The sequence below is a fragment of the Numenius arquata genome, chromosome 1, assembly GCF_964106895.1.
Source record: "Numenius arquata chromosome 1, bNumArq3.hap1.1, whole genome shotgun sequence".
Lineage (NCBI taxonomy): Eukaryota > Metazoa > Chordata > Aves > Charadriiformes > Scolopacidae > Numenius > Numenius arquata.
The window spans coordinates 76,911,924-76,932,666 of record NC_133576.1 but is presented as its reverse complement, the minus strand read 5'-3'; the positions used below and the strand labels follow the sequence as shown (position 1 = coordinate 76,932,666).

General features: G+C 42.4%; 1 protein-coding gene across 1 annotated transcript in view; it reads left to right on the top strand.

Annotated features, from left to right (window-relative positions):
- The first annotated feature begins 689 nt into the window (after window positions 1-689).
- The window catches only part of COL4A2 (collagen type IV alpha 2 chain), a 109,791-nt gene continuing 89,737 nt past the window's right edge, over window positions 690-20,743 (top strand). The window contains exons 1-2 of the mRNA XM_074149615.1: window positions 690-764; window positions 1,491-1,571. Of these exons, the coding sequence (XP_074005716.1) occupies window positions 690-764; window positions 1,491-1,571 (156 nt within the window). The remainder of the gene's footprint in view (window positions 765-1,490; window positions 1,572-20,743) is intronic.

Genomic DNA, 20,743 nt, shown 5'->3' with positions numbered 1-20,743 from the left:
GTGACTTAACAATCCCAGGTGTTGAGTAGGGGATTGCTTAGAGCTACATGAAAAATGCTGAACATGGCAGTGTTGGTCCCTCTCTGTGTTTTAGCTCCTTGAGTCAGGGCTAGAGACAGGAATGGAAGCATCACTGCCTATTTAAGCAACAGCATAGCAGTTCAGAGCACCCATCTTCTTTTCTTTTGATGGCTTGTTGATAACCCTGTCACATCCCTTCCAAGAGATAATGTGCTCAAGCTGTGAAGGAGGCAGGAAGGGTGAAGGAACCATTTGTTGCAGCTGCAGCGCAATGAAGAATTCAGGGTTCTTCCAGCCAGGAGGGGAGCAAACGACATGGAGCCTGACTCTGTACCCTACAGCTGGGGTGCCTTCAGCTTTTATCTAAGGAGCAGTGCCTGTGAAAATTAGCAGCTGCCCTGAATAAGGGGCTCTGGTTCCAAGATGTCCTTCCTATTGCCACTAGACTTCAGTCCTTCTCTCTTTTTCTTCTAGCTCTTTAATTATTTGCTGTGGGGCAAACCCGGTTCAGAAATAGCAATGAGAAATCCCTTCTTCCCTTCCCAGATTACTTACTAGGCTGCTGGGGCACTTTCAGGGGCTCCAAACCCTGGCTTTAGGTGGGCCACAGGCTGGTCTTCGCAGTATTCCTAATTATTAAGTTACAGTTATAAAAGTCACCCCGTAGCATGCACAACATCTCTGCTGTTCAGGTTTCTGAACAAGAGTGGCTGTGGCTGCGGCTGCGGCATTTCGTGCAGGCAGTGTGTGGTAGGTGTAATCTGAACTGGCCTGCCTGTTGAAGTCCATCCGAGGATTTGCATGGAGTGGTGCATATTTTGTCATTCATATATTTGCATCCCACGCCAAGGTGGTTCTGGACAGGCAGGAGAGGTGTAACTGCAGCCTGCTATTTGATCTGGGTCTGACTTTTAGGTCACAGTGGTTGGCTGCTAGCAAGTTTTGGGGGCCTCCAGAATAGGCAGCCATTGAAAAGGAGAGGGCAGGAGTTTGGCGTATGATTTTGAACATGATACCTATGTCTTCCTTTATGTCCACCCATAAACATTTTAAAATATAGCAACGATTTAGAGCATGCATAGAAGGATGTGATGCATTGTGACCTAGGACTTAGTCGCTGTCCCTGAAGAATCCAAGCAGCTGCGCTTCTGTGATACGATATCTGTTGCATGTGTCAAAAAGATGCGTGAGATACAGCTCAGCATGGAGCTGCAATGTTTTGAAAATGTGGAGGGAAATTAATAGAGTAACATTATATTTCTTGATGCTGATCTCCAAGAACTGGAAAGCCGCTCACGGCTGCTTCTAAGCACAGATTAAAGAGGTTTCAACTGGAAGTCATAGATCTGATCCTGGTCTTCACTTGGGCAAGTTCCCAGCGAGTCTGCTAAGCAAAGCTTATTGTGCTGTGCCAGGTATTGTAGCTGATACCTTTTAACAATTCATTTTATGTGTGTTCTGGTTTCCAGGGTGGAAAGAAATACACAGGACCGTGTGGAGGAAGAGACTGCAGTGGAGGATGTCAGTGTTTCCCTGAAAAAGGAAGCCGTGTAAGTAACAATTTTTCCCGTAAAACATTCTTGATGGTACCAGTTCAACGCTGCTTGCTATAAGTGGACTTGGATCGGGCTGCTAAGAGTATTCAAACAATTATTCTTTTTCAGGAAAAAGTTATTGTTGTTTCATCTTACTTCCTCAAGAGCTTCTAGATTTGAATAAATACTTTGCTATGAAATATAGCAGGTTCTTCTTTCAAAGATCAGGGCCATCAGACAGCCATGACGAGCTGACCGGATCAGAACTTTAGGGATACTGTGTACTAGAGCATCACTGGATTGTGTGACAGTGCTAAGTGAATATGGACAAAATCACTCAGTAATGTTCTTGAAGTCTTTCCAATGAAATGGTGTCTGATGAGAAGATACCTCATGCATGTGATTTCCATTAAAGCAGAAGGGACCCAAGCCTGCAAAACCTGAAATCCCTGCTGGAAGGAAACCACTTGGGACTTATGGCATTAGGGTGTTGCTGATAGTCTGTTCTTTGTTTCGGGAAGTAGTTCAGAATGAGGCAGAGGAAGGGAGGTGGGGTGGAGGGTATTAGCCACCTGCCACAAAGAGCTCCGAGAAATAGGACAGTTCCTATCCTGTATGGCTTGGATCCCTGGCTGGCAGGCTCCTGTACAGCTTGGTCTTCTGCAGCTTAGACAGTGACTCAGCCTTTTCCATCCACCCATCTCTAAGAATAAGTCAGGCAAGAGATGCGGCAGGTCATATGCTCTTTCTGCTATCACAAACCTCATAAGATTTTTTAGTTCTCTGCCTTCCCTCCACGCAGCAGGCCATCAATTCCTGTTCCCATCACATTCCTCAAGCTTGACTCCATGTCTGAGTGGAGAAAGAGGTGGTAGGAAAGTCACAGTGTAGGTGGGAGGCCAGGAACACTCTTGTTTATAGCAGAAGTCCCGATGTCTCCGTGGAAGTCAGATGATCCTGGGGTTACCATGCCATGAGGACTGTAATGGTTATACTACCATCCCCTGACCATGATCTGCTTGCGGTCTGCTTTCCATTACAATACCTAATGGCAAACTGATGAAGCTGAGGACAAACAAGCCCTTCCCCGAGAGACAGCTTCTGGTGGGGCTCCCTCCAGCTGTTACTGCCTTACCCTCATCATCCAGCAGATGAAGTTTGGCAAGTGCCTCTTGCCACTTCCCTCCAAGAGCACTGAAAGACAAAAACTGATGCCGTATGAAAGAGCTTCAAGTATGACATCACTATGTCTTTTTTCAGTGTAATTTTTTTGTTCTGAAAGGAAAGCGTGGATGTACTTGTTCTCCACTAGAGTTTGTGAAAGTAGGGATCTGTCGAAAAACTACCAACTTCTGTGACTGACGTATTTTACATGTTCCTCATTGACTGAATAACCCTTAATTTCAAGGTGCCAAGACTGCAAGAGAAAAGAGGTAGCTAAACAAAATTAATTGCATAGGTTAGAAAACCTGAAAATGTTAAATTACCAAAGTAGAGAGTCTGTCAGGTGCCACTGATGAGATGCTCCATGTGAGTTGCTCAGTATCTAGATTGGGAGATAAAAGCAGATTTTATGTACTCGCTTGGCACTCTCACTCTGATTTTGCTCAGGGAAGTAAGTAACCAATAACCTTGGCCTCCCTTTAAGTAGACTCTAAAAAAGAGAAAAGGAGGATGTTACAAAGTGTGAATTATATTTTGCGACTGTGGTTAATTGTCCAAGATGTGAAGGAGTGCTGGGGAAAGTGGTTTAAAGAATGTTATAACACTTTAAAAATTGTATTTTAACTCCCTGAAATCATATACCACATTCCGAGTCAGCATACACTGCATGTATTTTGTGTCTGCTGGTCTCTTCAGATGTCACAACCCCTGTTAAACATCTGGTTTAAGGAACAAGAATGGCCTTTAGAGACTAGTCGAATTTGGCATAGCTTCTGGTCTCATGCTAATCCTCAATGGGAATATTTATTTTCACGAAACCTCTGTATAATCTGGCACGACACACATTTTCAGTTTGAGGTGACTCATTACATGCACAATAGACATATTGCATGTTTGCACTTGTAAGAATGCCTGAAGCAGTCTGTCAGACCCTGCTTCTGCAGTGACTCTCCGTGTCGGGGCAACAGAGCTGTCACTTGCAGGGCATCTGGAACTCGGGTGGGAGCAGCGCTGCGAGGGTCTGCAGCCAGCTGTGAGCCCTACTCTGCCCTGGAAATTCACCTTCACTTCATGACAGATCTCCCAAAGTCAGGCAAACAAAAGCACTTTCTTTGGATTGCTGCTACTGAATGCATTTCAGAAGCCGTTGAATGAAGTAAATTCATTGAAGCGGAAATACAATTGCAAATTGTGAAAGTAGAAAAGGTCTGAAAAAATGCCTACTTTTTATTTATATGTGCTTCTACTTCCATTTTCTGTCGTTGTTTCAGTTACAGTCTTAAGGTACAGCATTAAATACAGACTCTTCCCTTTATTTGTTGTCTAAGTGACATGGCTTTTGTTTTTAAAAAAGTGTTTTTTACAAAATATGCTCGCTGATGTCTTCTGGGGACTCTGTGCTAGAGTCAGGGAGGCACTGCCTAGATGTGTGAGGATTCAGCCAGGCTTTGGTGATTTGTGCCAGATCTCCAGATGCAGGACAGCTGGAGTTGTCCCTGTGCTTCTGTCTACGCTGCTTTTAGTTCGGGACTGGTTAGGCACGAAGGCGCAGGAAAGTTGAATCGTGTTTAGATGGGCAGTTTCTAGGGACAGAAGGCCACCTAACACACATTAGTGCGTGCACCTAGCAGGCCTGCCGGAAAGAGGTATGTGTTTTTAGTTTTTCCTCCACTGTTTTTTGGCTGGGCTCGGCCCTGCAGCTTTCCCTGGGCTCAGACACAGCTTGACGACATCCAGTGGGGACAGGAAAATGGAACAGCAGGAGCTTTGTCTGCCCGCGGTGGTGGTGGGGGAGCTGCGGGAGCAAGGCAGAGGCAGTGGCTAACCTGCCCCCTCCCGCCTACCATCAGACCTGCTCAAGGGAATGTGAGGACACCTGCAAAAGGCTCTTTCTGCCTCATTCCCAGGAGGAAAACAGGTCAAATACAAATGGTCAGAGAATCATAGGACATTGCTGATAACCACATTTGCAGTTCGCAGCAAATGCTGAGCTGTTGCTCAGAAAAGTTTCTCTAAAGGAATGTCTTTCTTGGGCCACACGCAATCCCCTTGAAGTTCCCACCTCCTGTCTTGCTTTTGAGTTCACACCTTCAGAGGAAAAAGAGTAAAAGGAACTTCTTCCATAAGCTGGCTTTTTTCCAGTGCCTAATGACACTCTAGTCTTTGTTCTTTCTCACTGCAGCCTCATTATTTCACTTTAACCTAGGTGCATATTTACTGTTAGCTGGATATGAATATGCAGTCTATCTAACTGTACCTTACAGCTGTGCAGGTCATTGGAGCTGGGGCTGCAGAAGCCAAGCTTGGGGACCAGCCTCACCCTCATCTCCCCTTCTCACATCTGGGAAAAAGCTCTGCAGAGTTCCAGAAGTGTCCAAAGCCACACAAAAATAGACCACGGTATAAGCCTCAGTGGAGGGCACACGGTGAAAAGGGAGAGGAAAGACAACAGGCTCATCTTCTCCCTAATATGAGACAGACTCATCTTCGTATTTTCTCCTAAGTTATTCTCTTAAGACAACATCCTCTCCCTAAGCTACATGTGGAGAAAATACTGTAAGGAGTACCTAAGTGCCTGGGTAAGAGGGAAAGGAGAAAAGGGAATCACTGATATGGTATTGAAATTCTGGTTTGAATGAAATAGAAACCCTGGACTAAAGGAAAAAAATGAAACAAAAACCTTCTGGTTTCTTTCTTTTTCCTCTAGATTTTTATTGCAACTCCTAAAATTTTGAGATTTATAGTTCTTTGCAAACCATATATTGGGCTGAGTACTATATATGTACCTTTAAAATTTGTTAAACATTAAAGCACTTATGTAGGAAACACTACCTCCTTTCAGTACAATGGCCAACTGTTTGACCTATTGAAGTTCATAATCAACCTCACTTCATAATTGACCTAGAAGGCTTTGTAGAAAGTGGAAGTGAGTAGAACTCTTTTTGATCTTTCTATAGAGTGAGAAAATGCACTTTATTGAAATCTCACTTTGTGTCTGAGTCAAGCAGCTAACAGTGCTCCAGCCATTTAGCCATTGTTTTTGCAAGGGACTGGAATAATGGGAACTGTGAAATGAAAAGACAGCCACGTGTCCTTCCATAAAGGCCACTTTTGAGAAATGCTTAAACATTCCTTTTTAACCAAGGCTGACATGAAAGTTCACTATAACTCCTTTACAGATATCTGTTATATTGCTTTTGCTAATGCAACGGCCAAGGGTAAGCTATTACCCGTTCACCTATAATCACTTCCATTTGCTTTTGGGTGATATACAGCTGTGAAATCTAGTGTCTGATCTTTACTTACAAGCATTTTCCGTACAAGTTTAAATCTTAACACATGGACTAGATCTAGCAATGTTTTTCTCCATAATTTAAAAAATCACAACAAAATACAACACTTAGTCTAAAGTCAATTCCATTCTTATATCCTAGGGAAATGTTTAAATCCAGTAAAAACATTTTATCAACTGTTAGTGTAATTCTTGAACATCACAATTAACTGGCTTCTAAGCTGGCATAATGGCAGTAGCTCCTTTGTAACTCTTGGTGAGCGTAAGTTGATATAACTAATGAAATCTGATATTTGACTCTATTTTTACAAAATAAGAACATAAGAAGTGTCTTCTCAAATTAGACCAGTAATTCCTCTAGTCCATTAGTTCATCCAGTCCCCAACAGTGGCAGTAGGAGACACTATTTATGGGGAGCACAGAGGTCTGGCAACTATTTGCAGTCCATTTCCCTTGTACCCAAGATCACCCTATTCATATGATCCTTCAGTGTTTCCCCCTGAATTTGTCTAATCCTTTTTTGAAGCTGCTGTAGTTGTGTGTCTTCACAACATCCAGTGGCACCAAGGAGTTCATTACTCAAATGATATAAAATTACTGTCTGACCTGTTCTTAGCCAACCTCCCTCTGGTTTAATCAAGTACACCCTATTTCTAGTACTGTAAGATTTGGGAAGGAGCAGTTATTCATTTACCTTATTCACTGCTTCCCTAATTTTATAAACCTCAGCCATATTCCCTCTCAGCTTTCTCCTGTCCAAAAGGAAGAGTTGCAGCCTTTTTAGGTTCTCTTTTGAAGGCAACACTCCAGCCCTTAGTCCCTTTATTCTTCTCTCTCTTCTGTGAGAGACCCGAACGGTACACAGCACTTGGGATTATGGGTGCACCAAAGTCTTACTTAGCAGCAAATTGACACCCTTTGTTTTCTTCTCAATACCATTCTTGATGCCCCCCTAAACTGAAACCTATCTGCCAGCCTCCTTCTGGATCTCCCCATTCCCCATCACCAGCATGGCATTTAACAACCTGAGAGAGGTCAGTATCATCTATAGACTTGGATATTTCATGATTCAATCCCTTCCCTACCTCACTGCTGAAGTCTTTACTAAAACCCATTCCAGCACCTGTGTCTGAGAGAACACACTACTGTTGCATCTCCATTTTAAAATGTGACCATCAAGTACTATTCTTTTCTTCCTATCCTTTAACAGCCTTCAGGAAGAAAGCACTTCTCTTCCAATCCAAGGGAATTTATTTTTAAAAGCTTTGAAGTACTTTGTCAAAACCGGTTTGAAAATCCACAGATGTTATGGTCACTAGGAACTGCTTTACTGTGCTTATTCTTCTGCTTGGTTTGTGTATTCTTTAAGGTAGACTTCTGCCTGGCCAGGCAGGAAAGTCAAACCGGCCCACAGCTCCCAACGTCTCCTCTTGGGTCTCTTTTCTGCATGGGAGCTTGGTTGACACCAACCCACTGGTGCAGTGGCAGTTTGTGATGATGGGTTACACACCTTGGCCAGCAGTTCTGCAATTTCATACTTGAGTTCCTTTAGAAGTCCCAGGTGAATGTTACCCAGTCCTGGTCACTTAGTAACACCTGCCTTATCTATTTTATTTACTACTTCCTTTATATTTACCTGAAATTAATCTGGCTCAAAGAATAGCTTGGATTTGGGACCTTCTCAAACACCTTCAGCATGAAAGACCTATGCAAAGGAGTCACTTAGTTTCTCTGCTATGGTGTTATTGTCACCGAGTGCCCTTATAAACCTGTGGCATGATGTGGTACTGCTATTTCCCTTGATGGCTTCTTGCTTTTCTTTAAACAAATTTTTACCATCTGCTTGATGTTCTTCTGCAAAATATTCACATTCTTTTTTAGCCATCCTTGTTGCCGTTTACTCTTGATCTGGTTTTTATGTGCTCTCCTGTTCGTTTCAGAAATTTTTTAGATGCTAACCTTTTTTCCTACAATAGCCTCCTTAGCTTTTTTTATGAGCTATGCAGGGGTTTTATTGAACTGTTTTACTTTCTTTTTGATATGTGATGCATAGTTTACTGGGACTTTTAATACAGTGTTTTTGAAAAGCCTCCAGGTTGCTTTCGGCTTCTTGCCTTTTTTGACTGCTTTTTGAGGTTTTTACTATTTTTGTGATTTTTATGTATTTCCCCTTCTTGAAATTGGATATCTGTGTGATGTATTTGTTTGGCTTACTCCATGCCACTACAGCGTTAAGTTCAGTTATATTGTGAAACTCTTACAGAGCAGTTCTCCCACTAGTACCTCTTGAAGCAGGTCTGGTGCAGCACTCGAGACTAAACCCGGAGCAGCATCCTTTCTTATGGGCCCCAGGGCTCACCGTGCTTAGTCAGTTCCTGTGTCAAAAAATTTTATCTCTTTATCTCATCTGGATGAGGCGCTGTGCCTGACAGCATGTTGGTAGTTGGAATTTGCCAATAGTGCTACCTGACCTAGTTTTGCAGCTTCTCTAATTTCACTGAGTATTTCATGATTGGTGTCTTTAACAGGGGAGTCCTAAGTACAAACGCAAGTCCTACCTTTCTGTTATTTCCACCTGCAAGGATTCCCTAATGGTCTCCTCTGCCCTCAGTATTTTTTTCTGTTACACTTTGTTTTAGTCTTCACATGCTGTGCCACTGCCCTGGCTGTATCTCATTTTCTGTCACTCCTGTAAAGTAGACAGGCAACTCTGTGTGCCACTGGTTATCCTCCTTTCACCAGCATGAGACGCCTGTTATATCAGGATTGTCATCTGTTGCCAAGCAGTATAACTTCATAATCCTATTTTTTAGATCTCTAGCATTGCTGTAGAACCACTTACTAATTTTGCCCATTCTCTGTTGCAAGCGCCAGTCAAGTGGCATTGTAAACTATGTTATTTACCTTCCCTATTTATTGCACTTATGCTATTAATTTCATCCCTTACCTTTTCGGGAATGTATTGCACATTAGCCATGTCTCCCTCACAAGTTCATTCAGTCTGAACCAGGTGCTCCACCATGGCTCTCAGTCTTCCCCCTGTTTCTAGTTTAACTATTTCTCTGTGAACTTTTTAATTTTCAGTAATAGAAGCCTCATTCCATTCTGACTGAAGTCCAGCCCATTCCTCCTGTGCAGGTTTCTCTTGTTCCAAGGAGTTTGCAAGGACTCCAGTCTCCCACACAGCAGCCTTGAGTTAGCCCCCTAGGACATCCCTACTCTACTTTCCCTCATCAATCGTATAACATAGATTGTGAGCACTGAGTTCCTCCCTTCAACCAGACTAAATACCTATCTGGACATCTTGTGGGCTCTGCTACCTTTGCACTCAGCAGGCCTTTTAGTCCTCTCAAATGCCTCAAATCCAGCTATCTCTGTGTCATATAATCAAACCTCCCACTACCATCACCTGCTTTGTCCTCTCCTGGAAGATTCACTCTGTTCCAGGAGCATCCTCATGCCAAGCAGACATTATAATCAGCTGGAGGTTAGAGTTTATCAGAGGCTTGATCCCTCATTCCATGCCGATTACCCACCTTCCCTCAGACTGACATCCTCTAAATAACTGTTTAGTCAACATCAGTTACTTTTTTTGATGATGGCCATGTGAGAGAGCCCACAGCAGAGATGGGACTGCATCCTGGCAGGCCTTGCCTCTAGACCTGTTTCTCTCCAGCTCAGCCACTCTTGCCTCTAGAGAACAAATCCAGGACTTCTGCTAGGACCAGGGCCTGCACATAAAAAACCTGCCTCCTGGATCAGTGAGAACATACCTTGCGCTCTCTGCCACAAACTGGGTGGTCTCTGCTCTGTTGCTCAGCTTCTGCCTGCATTCTGAGCTTACAATTTGTTAGCTCTTGAAATTTTATATTAGTATTACTATATTAACTTTTCTCTTTCCCTGCTCTCCCCGTGTTAAGCTAAGTAGCAAGAAGGAAGATCTGGCCTCACTGAGATGTACGTAGGAGTCATAAGGAAAAGGCAAGCTGACCTAAGCCTCTGTATACAGGCTGATCCAAGCTCCTTTGGTGTGCAACCTGCTCCATTGTAAGGGTCAAGGAACCACCTTGCCAGTCACCCTTCAGACATTCCCAAGAAAGCACTCAGCAAACATGAACCCACCACCAGAAGAAGCCCCGCTGATCATGCAAGCCAAAAATTCACAGAGCTTACATGCCTTGCGGTGGCCTGCCCTCACTTGTCTTTCTTTTTTTTTCTTACATTCCTGAGATAGAAATGGTTTGGAAAATGTCCTATTTGCTCTCCAGTGTTTGCCATATACAGAGCTTTGGGAATGAACTTGATTATGTCTCTTCTGAAGTATTGTCAGATTCTGCACTAGAATGGATATGAAGTACCAAAAAAAAAGGTGCTTCCAAATTTCATATTGCTTCATAGGCCAAGGTTAAGTCTCTGGAAACTTCCAGGAAGGGAACCTGCCCTCAGAAGGGAGGTATTTGGGGGAGGTTTTTATAACGGTGGCAAATTTAAAAGCAAAATACCTATAGTACTAATAAGTATTATGCATGGACAGGAAGGCACACTTCATTATTTCAATACTGTAATCAAGCCTGGTATGGTACACTTAGATTTAATTTTCTTTTTTTCTCTAGTCAAGGTAATAGTGGAGAGCAGCTTAGTGGTGACTGCAAAAGTTAGGAAGAGAGTTACCATAAAAAAGTGTTTAATAGTGTGAATCTAAATTCTGCTTTCAGATACAAGAGAACAGTTCCCTTTTACGCATGTGTTTGAGGGTACAGTTTCAAATGCATGCTTTTGTTTATGTTTATAATTTCACAACACTGCCTTACAAGGTCTGCCCAACATACATCAGTCCCTAAGGTCTTGATATTGTTCCATAGGCATCCAGATCTTGGGCTTAAGGCTTAATTGCATGAACTGTTAGCAGTAAATAGGCCCATAATCTTTAGAGGTTGCTACCAAAGGGAGGCAGGGTACAGGTTTGCTTGATAGAACTTGAACTTGAGTCAGTCTGAAACTTAATGCCTAGTTTATGACCTAACGTTTTATTTAGTGAAAATTGCTTAACCTGGGCTACGTTGACTATCAATCAACTGTGTAGCTGGATACTCATGTTGGTTGCTAATTGCTGTTCTTCAGTACATTTGTCCTGACATTTTTTTGAGTGAAATATGCATGTTTCCTTTTTTTGGGGGCTATGTTTATACATGTTTAATCAACATCAGAGATCTTTTTGAACTGGTGGACAGATGCTAGATAACTTTCCCATGAGCAAGAAGCAATGAATCCTTCCATATATGCATTCTACACAAAATCTGAGATTTGGGAAGTCAGTGAAAGGTTTTCCTCAGAATCACTTTCAAATTAAAAATGCAAAATAGTAAGAAAAAGCAGGGTGTTTCTTTCCAATACATGCAGGAACGCAATTAAATTTTCACCCCAAAATCACATTTTCATTTGTAAATGTTCAGAATATTGTAAAGAATGTTTAAAAATACTCTCACTGACCAAAAATTATTTTTTCCTTCCTTTTTATTCTTTTGTTGTTCTGCAGAGCATTTCTGCTTCAGCCCAATATGAAACATTGTTTGATTCCATAAGTAACCTTTAAAAATTGTATTTATTTGTAATCTAAAGGACTATGGTATTGTTAAGTCCATCCCACACTAAGAAATAGCACTCCTTGTCTTTTGCTCCAGCCCTGAAAGCAAAATTCCTCCAAAACCTTTTCAAATCAACTGTACAGGAGAAAAAGAATGATACTTGAGTGAAAGGTAGTCAAAAGGGCACGTCCACTTTTTTACTCCATTTTCAACTTCGTCTTTTAAAACTTCCCCTGATGGACATACATTATCTCCAACAAAATAAGTACAGGTATGCAGCATTCATACAGGTACTGTACTTGCTCTTTAAAGCCCATTGACCTAGGTTAGATCTGTGCAGATACTTCTTTTACGAACCTATATCAAAAACCTTTGTAATCTCAGCTGGTGTGATGAGAGAACAATTCAACAGTGTTGGACAAAACTCAAGAATTTGTATAATCAATCACAATGAATACCAAGGTTGTAGTTTAAACAAAACTATGACTGAAGTAAATGTGCTGGATTAACTCTGTCTGTAATACAGATTCAGCTTTTGTGTTTGAAATGACACCATTTGGTGCCTTTGGCATTGCCTCCGTTGATTTATGGACTTGTTACAGTCAAATAAGAAAACAAATCTTACAACAGTTTGCTAATAAACTGAGGTGTTTCACTGGAACTTTATGAATTTATTTTGAGGGGAGTATTTTTCAGAGTTTATTTGGCCATCTGGATATCACAAACTTGAATGAGAGATGGAGAAAAAAAGTAAAAGAAATCACAGTAAGGAATCAAGAAGCATTTATTGCAGAAGATAAAACAAGACTTAAAATTTAATTGTAGAAGATCTAACTGTCGTGAAGAATTAATAGAAAGGAAATTTGTTGGAGATGAGTAGTTCAAAGGTAATTTTGGTCACAGCAGCTGATGCGAGGATACTGAATTACATCCCTTTGGATGTAATTTCATAACCATTTAAAAATATTAGCATACCTTTTTACTTAAAATTAAACAGCAATTTTTTTTTTCCCTTCCTGTCTTCTTATGAAATAGTGGAAGTATATTTTACCTTATTTAGAAAATAACTACCTGCAATTAAGCAATTTCATGACTGTCTACTGATCTGTAATCCTTCTACTCGTTCTGGTCAATAGTGTCTGCACAGCACAGTACATTCTCACGTATCACTGATATTTTTGTTTGGTTTTCACATATGAATTACACTTCATTAGGGAAATTAAATGTGCTGTCAGAATTGTTTTGGGACAAATATCAGGCTTTGACTTCTGACAGTCAGACAGTGCAACTACTGCACAAAAATATTCTTTGTGCTTTTGGCCCAAGTTTTGCAATTTCTGCTTACTGTGAGCAGGAGTTTAAGAACGTGCCTTGCTCTGTAACTGGGTAGCTCACACAGGCGTCCGAGGGGGATAATCCAGGCCATGTTTTAGCACTTAAATTACACTCTCGAGAGTGTAAATGGTTTCTCATGACATGTGCCCAAGGCTTTACAAGTTTCTCAAATGGTGCTTGTTTCTATTTTCTGTATTTTTGTCACATGGGAGCAAGTAACATTGACCCATTTTCCTTTTGTCTGCTTTGGTAAGTACCAAAGTATTAGTGGAATCCTTTGAGTCTGACCTGGAGAGACCAGGAATGTGGGAATGGGCAGGCTGTCATCACAAACAGTATCTGCCGAGGCAGACTGAGCTTGTTCTCAGCATTTTCTTATTGACACTGAAGAGAATAAATGTTCCTTATTTAGCTAGGTTTGTACATAAGGTTTCCAAATACCTTTCAGTGTCTTTGCTTAATGAATGGGGCTGTTGAAGTATATGTAAGTGCTTCCATTACATTGATCTGGAAAAGGATGACAAGCATTAAATTATCTTACAGTTAGGTACTCACTTTGGGAGCATGCAGAAATAAGATCTTGAAGGATAGAATTCTGTGTTTTATGCATGGAGAACGGTTGTAGACAATGAATAAGATGCAAGCCCAAACAAATAAAACATCCATGCAGCATTTTTCTCTCCCACAGGCTAAAATTATTTTTCTATGAAAAGATTATATTAGTCTGTCGGATTCCTTTCGGTCTAGTACTATCATAGATGCCCAATGAAGAAAAGCTCCTTGCATTTTTTTGTGGGTTGTTTTTTTTCGGTATGGGTCATGGTTGTTCAATGAAATTCTGTGTCTAACTATTGCTTATTTTAGTAGTTAGCAAAACTAATTTTTGCAAATATAGTACCGCTGGTTAAAGAGGTATTATCAAGCCCTATAACTTGTTTAAAAGCAGATTTATTTGGCCCCAAGGTTGTTGGCAGAGCATAGTATCGGTGTAAGAGCAAAAAAGAAAGTTCTTGCATTCGCTATCCTCCCCAATACACACAGTGCTTCACTCTATTCAGGGTACAGAAGCCAATATAGTCTTTCTGCAGTCTAAAAAGGATTTGGATATGACTGTATTATTCTATTCTGATCCAAAGACCCCTTTTTTGCCCTATAAACCACCTCTTGCTTTTGGCTGTTTCTCAGGTTCTAGATCCTCTACTTCTTCTCTATTATTTTTATGACCTTTCTGTTATCTGCTCCCAAGCACGCAACATCTTTTCCTTTGCCATTTCACCACCCTTTTTGTGTTAAAGCCTTCCCATAAAAGACTTCCCTTCTTGGTAGCCCGGGAGAGGAATGAGAGAAGCCAGTTCTGGGAGATAAACTCTTCCCCCTGCAAAGCCTACAGGAGAGATGGGGAGGGACTCTTTATCAGGGAGTGGAGCAATAGGACAAGGGGGGATGGTTTTAAACTGAAAGAGGAGAGATTTAGATTACATATGAGGAAGAAATTCTTCACTGTGAGGGTGATGAGACACTGGAACAGGTTGCCCAGAGAAGTTGTGGATGCCCCATCCCTGGAAGTGTTCAAGACCAGGCTGGATGGGGCTTTGAGCAACCTGGTCTGGTGGGAGGTGTCCCTGCCCATAGCAGGGGGGTTGGAACTCCATGATCTTTAAGGTCCCTTCCAACCCAAACCATTCTATGATTCTATGAATGTGGGATGCTGTGGTCGTCACAGCTGGGTGTGCTTAGGATGCAAGCTCCTTGGGGCAGGAGCTGTTTGCATGTGGTTGTTTATATGGTGCCAAGAACATTGCTAGCAATTCCACATTAATGGCAGAGGTAGCAGTACAAAGAGGGGCACAGTGACAGCTTCTTTCCAGCGGACAGGGACTCCAGCAGCACAGGGTCCAAAGGCACCACACCACACTGGGGGTGTTGGACCCATATACGTTCATTATTCCAATATTTAATGAGGGCATACACTGGCATGCAGGTTTATGGACAGAACGCATTTTCCACAGGAAGCTCTTCAGTTCAAAAATGACTGTGCTGCTACTGCAGAGTATCCCTTACCACTGTAAGACTAACTCCGTTTCCATTACAGAGCACGCTTCTCCATGTGCTTGGCACAGATGTGCAGTGTGAAACCATCTTGTATCCTTTTCCACAGATTCTATTTTACTTTATTTATATTGGTTAGGGACTTTGCCAATGGCAGAGATTGTAGGGATCATTCCCCCGCCATCAGCATGCCCAGCAGATGGGGTACGATAAATTGCATGAGCCCAGCCTCATCCTTCTTCAACCTGTGCACACAGAGTAGAGCTGCAGGACTAGCTCGTACCTGGTGCTGCCAGCAAGGTCTTGACTGCACTGTACGGCCGCAGGCACATAAAACAGCTCAGGATTGCCTAAGCCACAGCTCCCCATGCAGGTCCTCTCTCTCCTTCTCAGCTGGCTTCTTTCCTTCAAACAGTTGCAAAGTTGGTTTTGCTAAATGACATAAGGTTATAATAAATCAAGTGAGAAGACTTGTGCTGTGCTTCCTACTGTATGGGAGAGGTCCATATGGTTAATTACTTCCTCTGTATGTCAGATATATGTGTATAAAATCTCTGAAGTCGTGTGTAACTGCCAAGATCCTATGGTGTGGTTTGAAACATCCATGCAGTGAACTCTCAAATGCTGCAGATGTGCTATGAAATATAAATGTAAAATGGAAGAAGTCGGCTTATCCAATAACAGCATTAAAATTAGAGAAGTCGATAGAGGCATCCAGAGCTGAGCAGAACGGAGAAGGGGGGAAGGACCAGAAAGCTTTCTCAAGGGGGAACAGTGTTTTATCATCAAAGGAGATGGAAGAAAACTATTACACTCCCCAGAATAACAGCAGAGCAGACTGAGGAGAGGAAGCATGTCTAAGAAAACCACTTGGTGAATTGTAAACCCAACTGAAAAATGTTACCATAAAATATAGCTGCTGCTAACAGCAGACCTTTGGCCACCATAGAAAATTCTGCTTTAAAAATGAGCTGTTCCTGTGCCTGCAGGCAAAAATGCAGGGCAGGGTAAGTAGACCATGTAGACCTGTAGACCCAGGAGCAGGAGGCCACCAGACCCCAGTGCTTGCTCCTGTCCCCAGCAGGTAGCAAGGGTGCTGGGCCAGCAGCAGCCCTTGCCTACTTCCCCTTCTCTTTTTCCCTCGGTTCCCACATACTGCTAGCACAGCTCATCCAGAGTGGGAAGTGTCAGGATTTTCTCAGGGCAGAAAGAGAAGGGGGAAAAGGAGACATGATGATGGTTCCCTGGGATGGTGCCTAATGCCGCTCTGTGGCCAAGGCAGTTGCAGCCCTCCTCCTGCCTCTGGCCTCAGCACTGCCACCACTGTGGCAGGGAGCTGCTCACCCCTGCACAGGTAGAGCTGTTTTCTTGGGCCTGGCAGGCATGTAGTGGCATATTTTCTATCCGGCACAATGGCTCAAGCATCTCTTGAGAAGGGGAACGGTATGTGTTGGAGTGATGTTGTTAAAAACACAGGGTACCTCCATGAGATCAAGCACCTCCAGTGCCTGATCTGCAGTGGTAACGCCAGTCAAGTGTGCTAGAGAATGGGCTAATGCTTCTCTTGCCACCTGAGCCGCCATCCTCTGGCATCATGCCTCTGAAGCCACCTGAGCTATTTCAGGCACATGGAAGTAGAGAACGGGTCTGTTGGGGTTAGTCCGGATCCGTGGCTACCACCAAGGCCAAGGAGGAGGGGGTGCTTCATCACGTAGCACCCATGGGAAGGTTTTAAATTGAAAGAGGGGAGATTTAGATTAGATACTAGAAAGAAATTCTTTACTGTGAGGGTGGTGAGGCACTGGAACAGGTTGCCCAGAGAAGTTGTGGATGCCCCATCCCTGGAAATGTTCAAGACCAGGCTGGACAGGGCTTTGAGTAAGCTGGTCTAGTGGGAGGTGTCCCTGCCCATGGCAGGGGGGTTGGAACCCGGTGATCTTTAGGGTCCCTTCCAACTCAAACCATTCTATGAGTCTATGATTCTATGATCAGGGTGCCCTCTGACCACCCTCTTTAGCGGTAACAGAAGGTGACTCCGACACTGGCCCAAGTGGCCAACTCTGTCCGAGTGGGACACTTCGGCTCATGCCCCACCATGGTACATGGCATGCAGAACAGGAAACGTGCAGGGGGATGGGGATCCTCCCCCTCAGGGGAAGGAGACCCTCCTGCCCCCTGCATCTCCCTCTTCAGCATATCCAGCCCTCACTAGAGGGACACATAACTCTCCTACCACAGGAGTACTCTCCTCTCTAGGAAAGTACATATATAGCCATCAAAGATACATGTTGCTGTCATAGCAATAATTTTATGAAGGTAATTGTTTCTGCTAGCCAGTGCTGATTGTATCAGTCATAAATGCATTTAATCTTCAAAACTTCTCTGAATAACTTCAGTGTGTCCTGCCTAAGTATGAGTTTGTCCCCTCATGTTTACCAAAACTAATTAAATGCTAAATACCATTCTCAGTAAGCACACTTTAAAAAAGATTGTTTTTATCTGCTTGAAAAGCCCCAACACTGGTATAAATATACACATCATATTGTCTGTGGAGTCTGTGGGCTCAGTGCATTTACACAGCTGCAGCACGGGTTGCTGTTTACTGTACCCCTCGCAGACATTGTGTCTTGACGTTTTCCCTGTAAGGATTTTCCTTCTCTATCTATTCTTAGTCCCAGGCGGAGACCTATCCTGATTTATATACATTGTGTAACTTAACTGACTTCAAAGATGTTTTGCATGATGTAAACACAGACTGGCTGAATAAACCCTCCTGCAATAAGGCGTAATTGTAAAGCTAAATGTGTTCCTGCCTCTGTGTGCTAAATCAACAGGAGTCCTTTTCATTTTTGTGGGATAAACATACTTCTCTGCCGTGTATTTACAATCGCTGTAACGCTTATGCAGCCACTTGTGAATCCTTTACTTCAAGAGACAATCTTTGATGTAGAGATTTTTCATACTGTAAAATCTCTTTCATACTCCTAATTCTCTAAACCAAATCGTGTTTAAGATCTTGGGAAGTGTATAGGCTGCATAGCTGTTTTCCATGACTGGTGGAGTACAGTTTCTTTTTCAATTCAGTTAAAAGCATTCCCATAATGAAATTCAATACCTTGTATTAGTTTATAGTTGTTCACCTATGCCTGCAGTTTGCTTATTCAAACATCTACCGCAGTTTTCAGAAAGAAGATTGGTCAGTTTGTGTTTTCTCAAGTATTACAGTCTATTCTTACAATTAATTGAAAAATAAGTCAAACTTAAGCTTACCCCTTAAAAATAGCCATTTAGTTCAAGGAAGAACTTCTTCAAAATTCACTCAGTAGGAAAGCAAGTCAGTCCTAGGGTCCTATAACATCTATGAATTAACCAACCTCTTTAAACGAGTACATGATACCCTTTGAGCATGTGTTGCAAATGAATCCCTGAGCTGCAGGCACATATAAAAAGGCTGTGGGAGGTATCCCACCCCAGCTGTACACCTGGCAAGTAGATCGCAGTAATATCCATCAGACACAGTTGAGTTGAAGCCCTGCAAGAAGAGCATTTCTAGTTTGACCATTAGTTCTCGTGGTTGCTGGTCTGATTAGCTTTCAGAAATGAAATTTGACAAAAAGTAAGGTTTGGCTTTTTAAGAGCTAACTAAGCATCTAAGAATTCGTGAGAGGTGCAAAGCATGTTTTGTAAGAAAGCAGAAACATCGCAGGAGAATTTTATTGTATTAGACCAGGGGAAGACCCAGGTGTTCTAAATCAAAGCTACAACATTCATACATACATACATACAGGAATTAAGACATTCCTGAGGGTCCAGGAGGGAAATGCTTAAGCTTCCAGCTTACCCTTCTGTGAGAACCTTTCAGTTTCTTGTAATGGAAATAGGAAGTAATTATCTTTGCTTAAATTTTACTTTCAGCATAGAATAGAGATAAAACCATCTGGAGATATTAATCTACTGCTCTCCAAAGCAAAATAGCATCAAGACTTCTTTCTTAGAAGTGCCTCCTTGCATGGGTTCAAAGATTTTGGTGTAATTATAGAACAAGCAGAAGTTTCTTTGAGTTAGTTAGGATGGGCTGGAAGGTGGAGAGGGTGGTAGTCAGAAAGAAAAATTGTAAAAGTGTACATAGTGATATGTAAATCAAGCAAAAGGCAAGTCTTTCAAACAATCCACTAATATTTAGATACTAAAGTGTCATGAAGTAAGCAGAGACAAAGCAACAAAAACCTCAGCAATGAACTGTTATTAACAACCAGTGATTGACAAAAACATTTTGTCTTGTAACAAGGAATTTTTCCCTGGGAGAGGAAGTGTTGCACAACCCGTAAACACTCCAGGATGCAGGAGCATCAGCCAGCTGATGACTGACGAATTTCTTTTACTTCCTATCTGACTTCTGAATATTCAGACAGATGAATACACTAAGAATAAATTCTGATGGGGGCTGTGAAACAATCCCCTGCTTTGTTTATGACCCTGAAACTTAGGCCAGTTTAGTCTATGTCCAGTGCGTATGCCTTTGTACGATGCCATGGTGTTTGTAACGTTCTGTTGGCTCTTACCAGCTTTTAGCCTGACATTTCTGCTTCTCTGGCTTCTCTTACAGCCAGAGTCAGATGTGTCCCTGAAATGATGTAATCTCCTCTGTTGCTGATAGTGTGATACGTGTTTTTACTGCTTTGTGGCTGGTAGATGTGGAGCCTGAGTAATATGAACTGCACATTTGCTTTCCATTATGTGCTACTATGTGTGTTCCTTCAGGATGCTGTTACTTTCATTGCTATATTACAAGATCAGTTTCTACGTTCTGCCCCTCACCTTTTGGTTGGGGTATTATGTATCTCAACTGGATGAGTTCTATATGGATAGCCCCCTTGCATTGTTTCCTCCATGTCTTTAACCTGAATCTTTGTACTAAATTGCTGTCTGTTGATATTCAGAGTGGTTGAGCTATGGGTTACCTGAGCTGTCGTTAGAGCTCTTCTAATGGACAACTCTGAACAAAACTTCTTGCTTGGGTGAGGTCTAACCAAATGTAGAAATGAGAAGTTTGAACAGAGCATTCTTGAAAGCTTCTCAAGGGGAAGTTACCTCTTCTTACCCCTCAATTCGACTTACTTATCTTTCAACTAAGGTGGCAGAGTCGCTACCTATTCCTCACCTTCTGTGTTTATCTTAGAAGAGAATGCAATCAGCAGCATCCTGCTGCCACTGAATAGCTCTTAGATGGGAGCGCAAATTCAGGTACAAAATCCTGACGTGTTTGTCAGTCATTAATCCTGTGTAATACACGTTTTGTGTAATCCAGGATCATGTATAAAAAACATTTACAATTACAACTATTCTGACTGTTATTCCCTATATGCATTATTCTGTACTTCTACTACAGCCATCTGCATCCCCATTTGACCATAAAATCCCTCTTTCACCAGTTTCCCATCCTTTTTATAAATAATTCAGCCCCTTCTTGTGCTGGTACCCAATCTTTCTGTGCCACCAGGACCCATCTGTTCTCTCCGACTCCCATTACTGATCATTTTTACAACCTTGCTTCTAGTTTCTTGGACACCTCCGGCTGGCCTCCTCCTATACCAACCTCATCATCCAGCCTGGCGTCTCCCTGGGTGTGCTCCACACTGACTTGAGAAAGGATGGGAAACCTGCTCTCAGTTTTCCTATCTATGCCAGGCTGGTTTGGAAGAGGAACTATAGGAATGATTCTCCTGGAGCTCCTAAGCATTGTGGTGGGCACCCACCCAGGT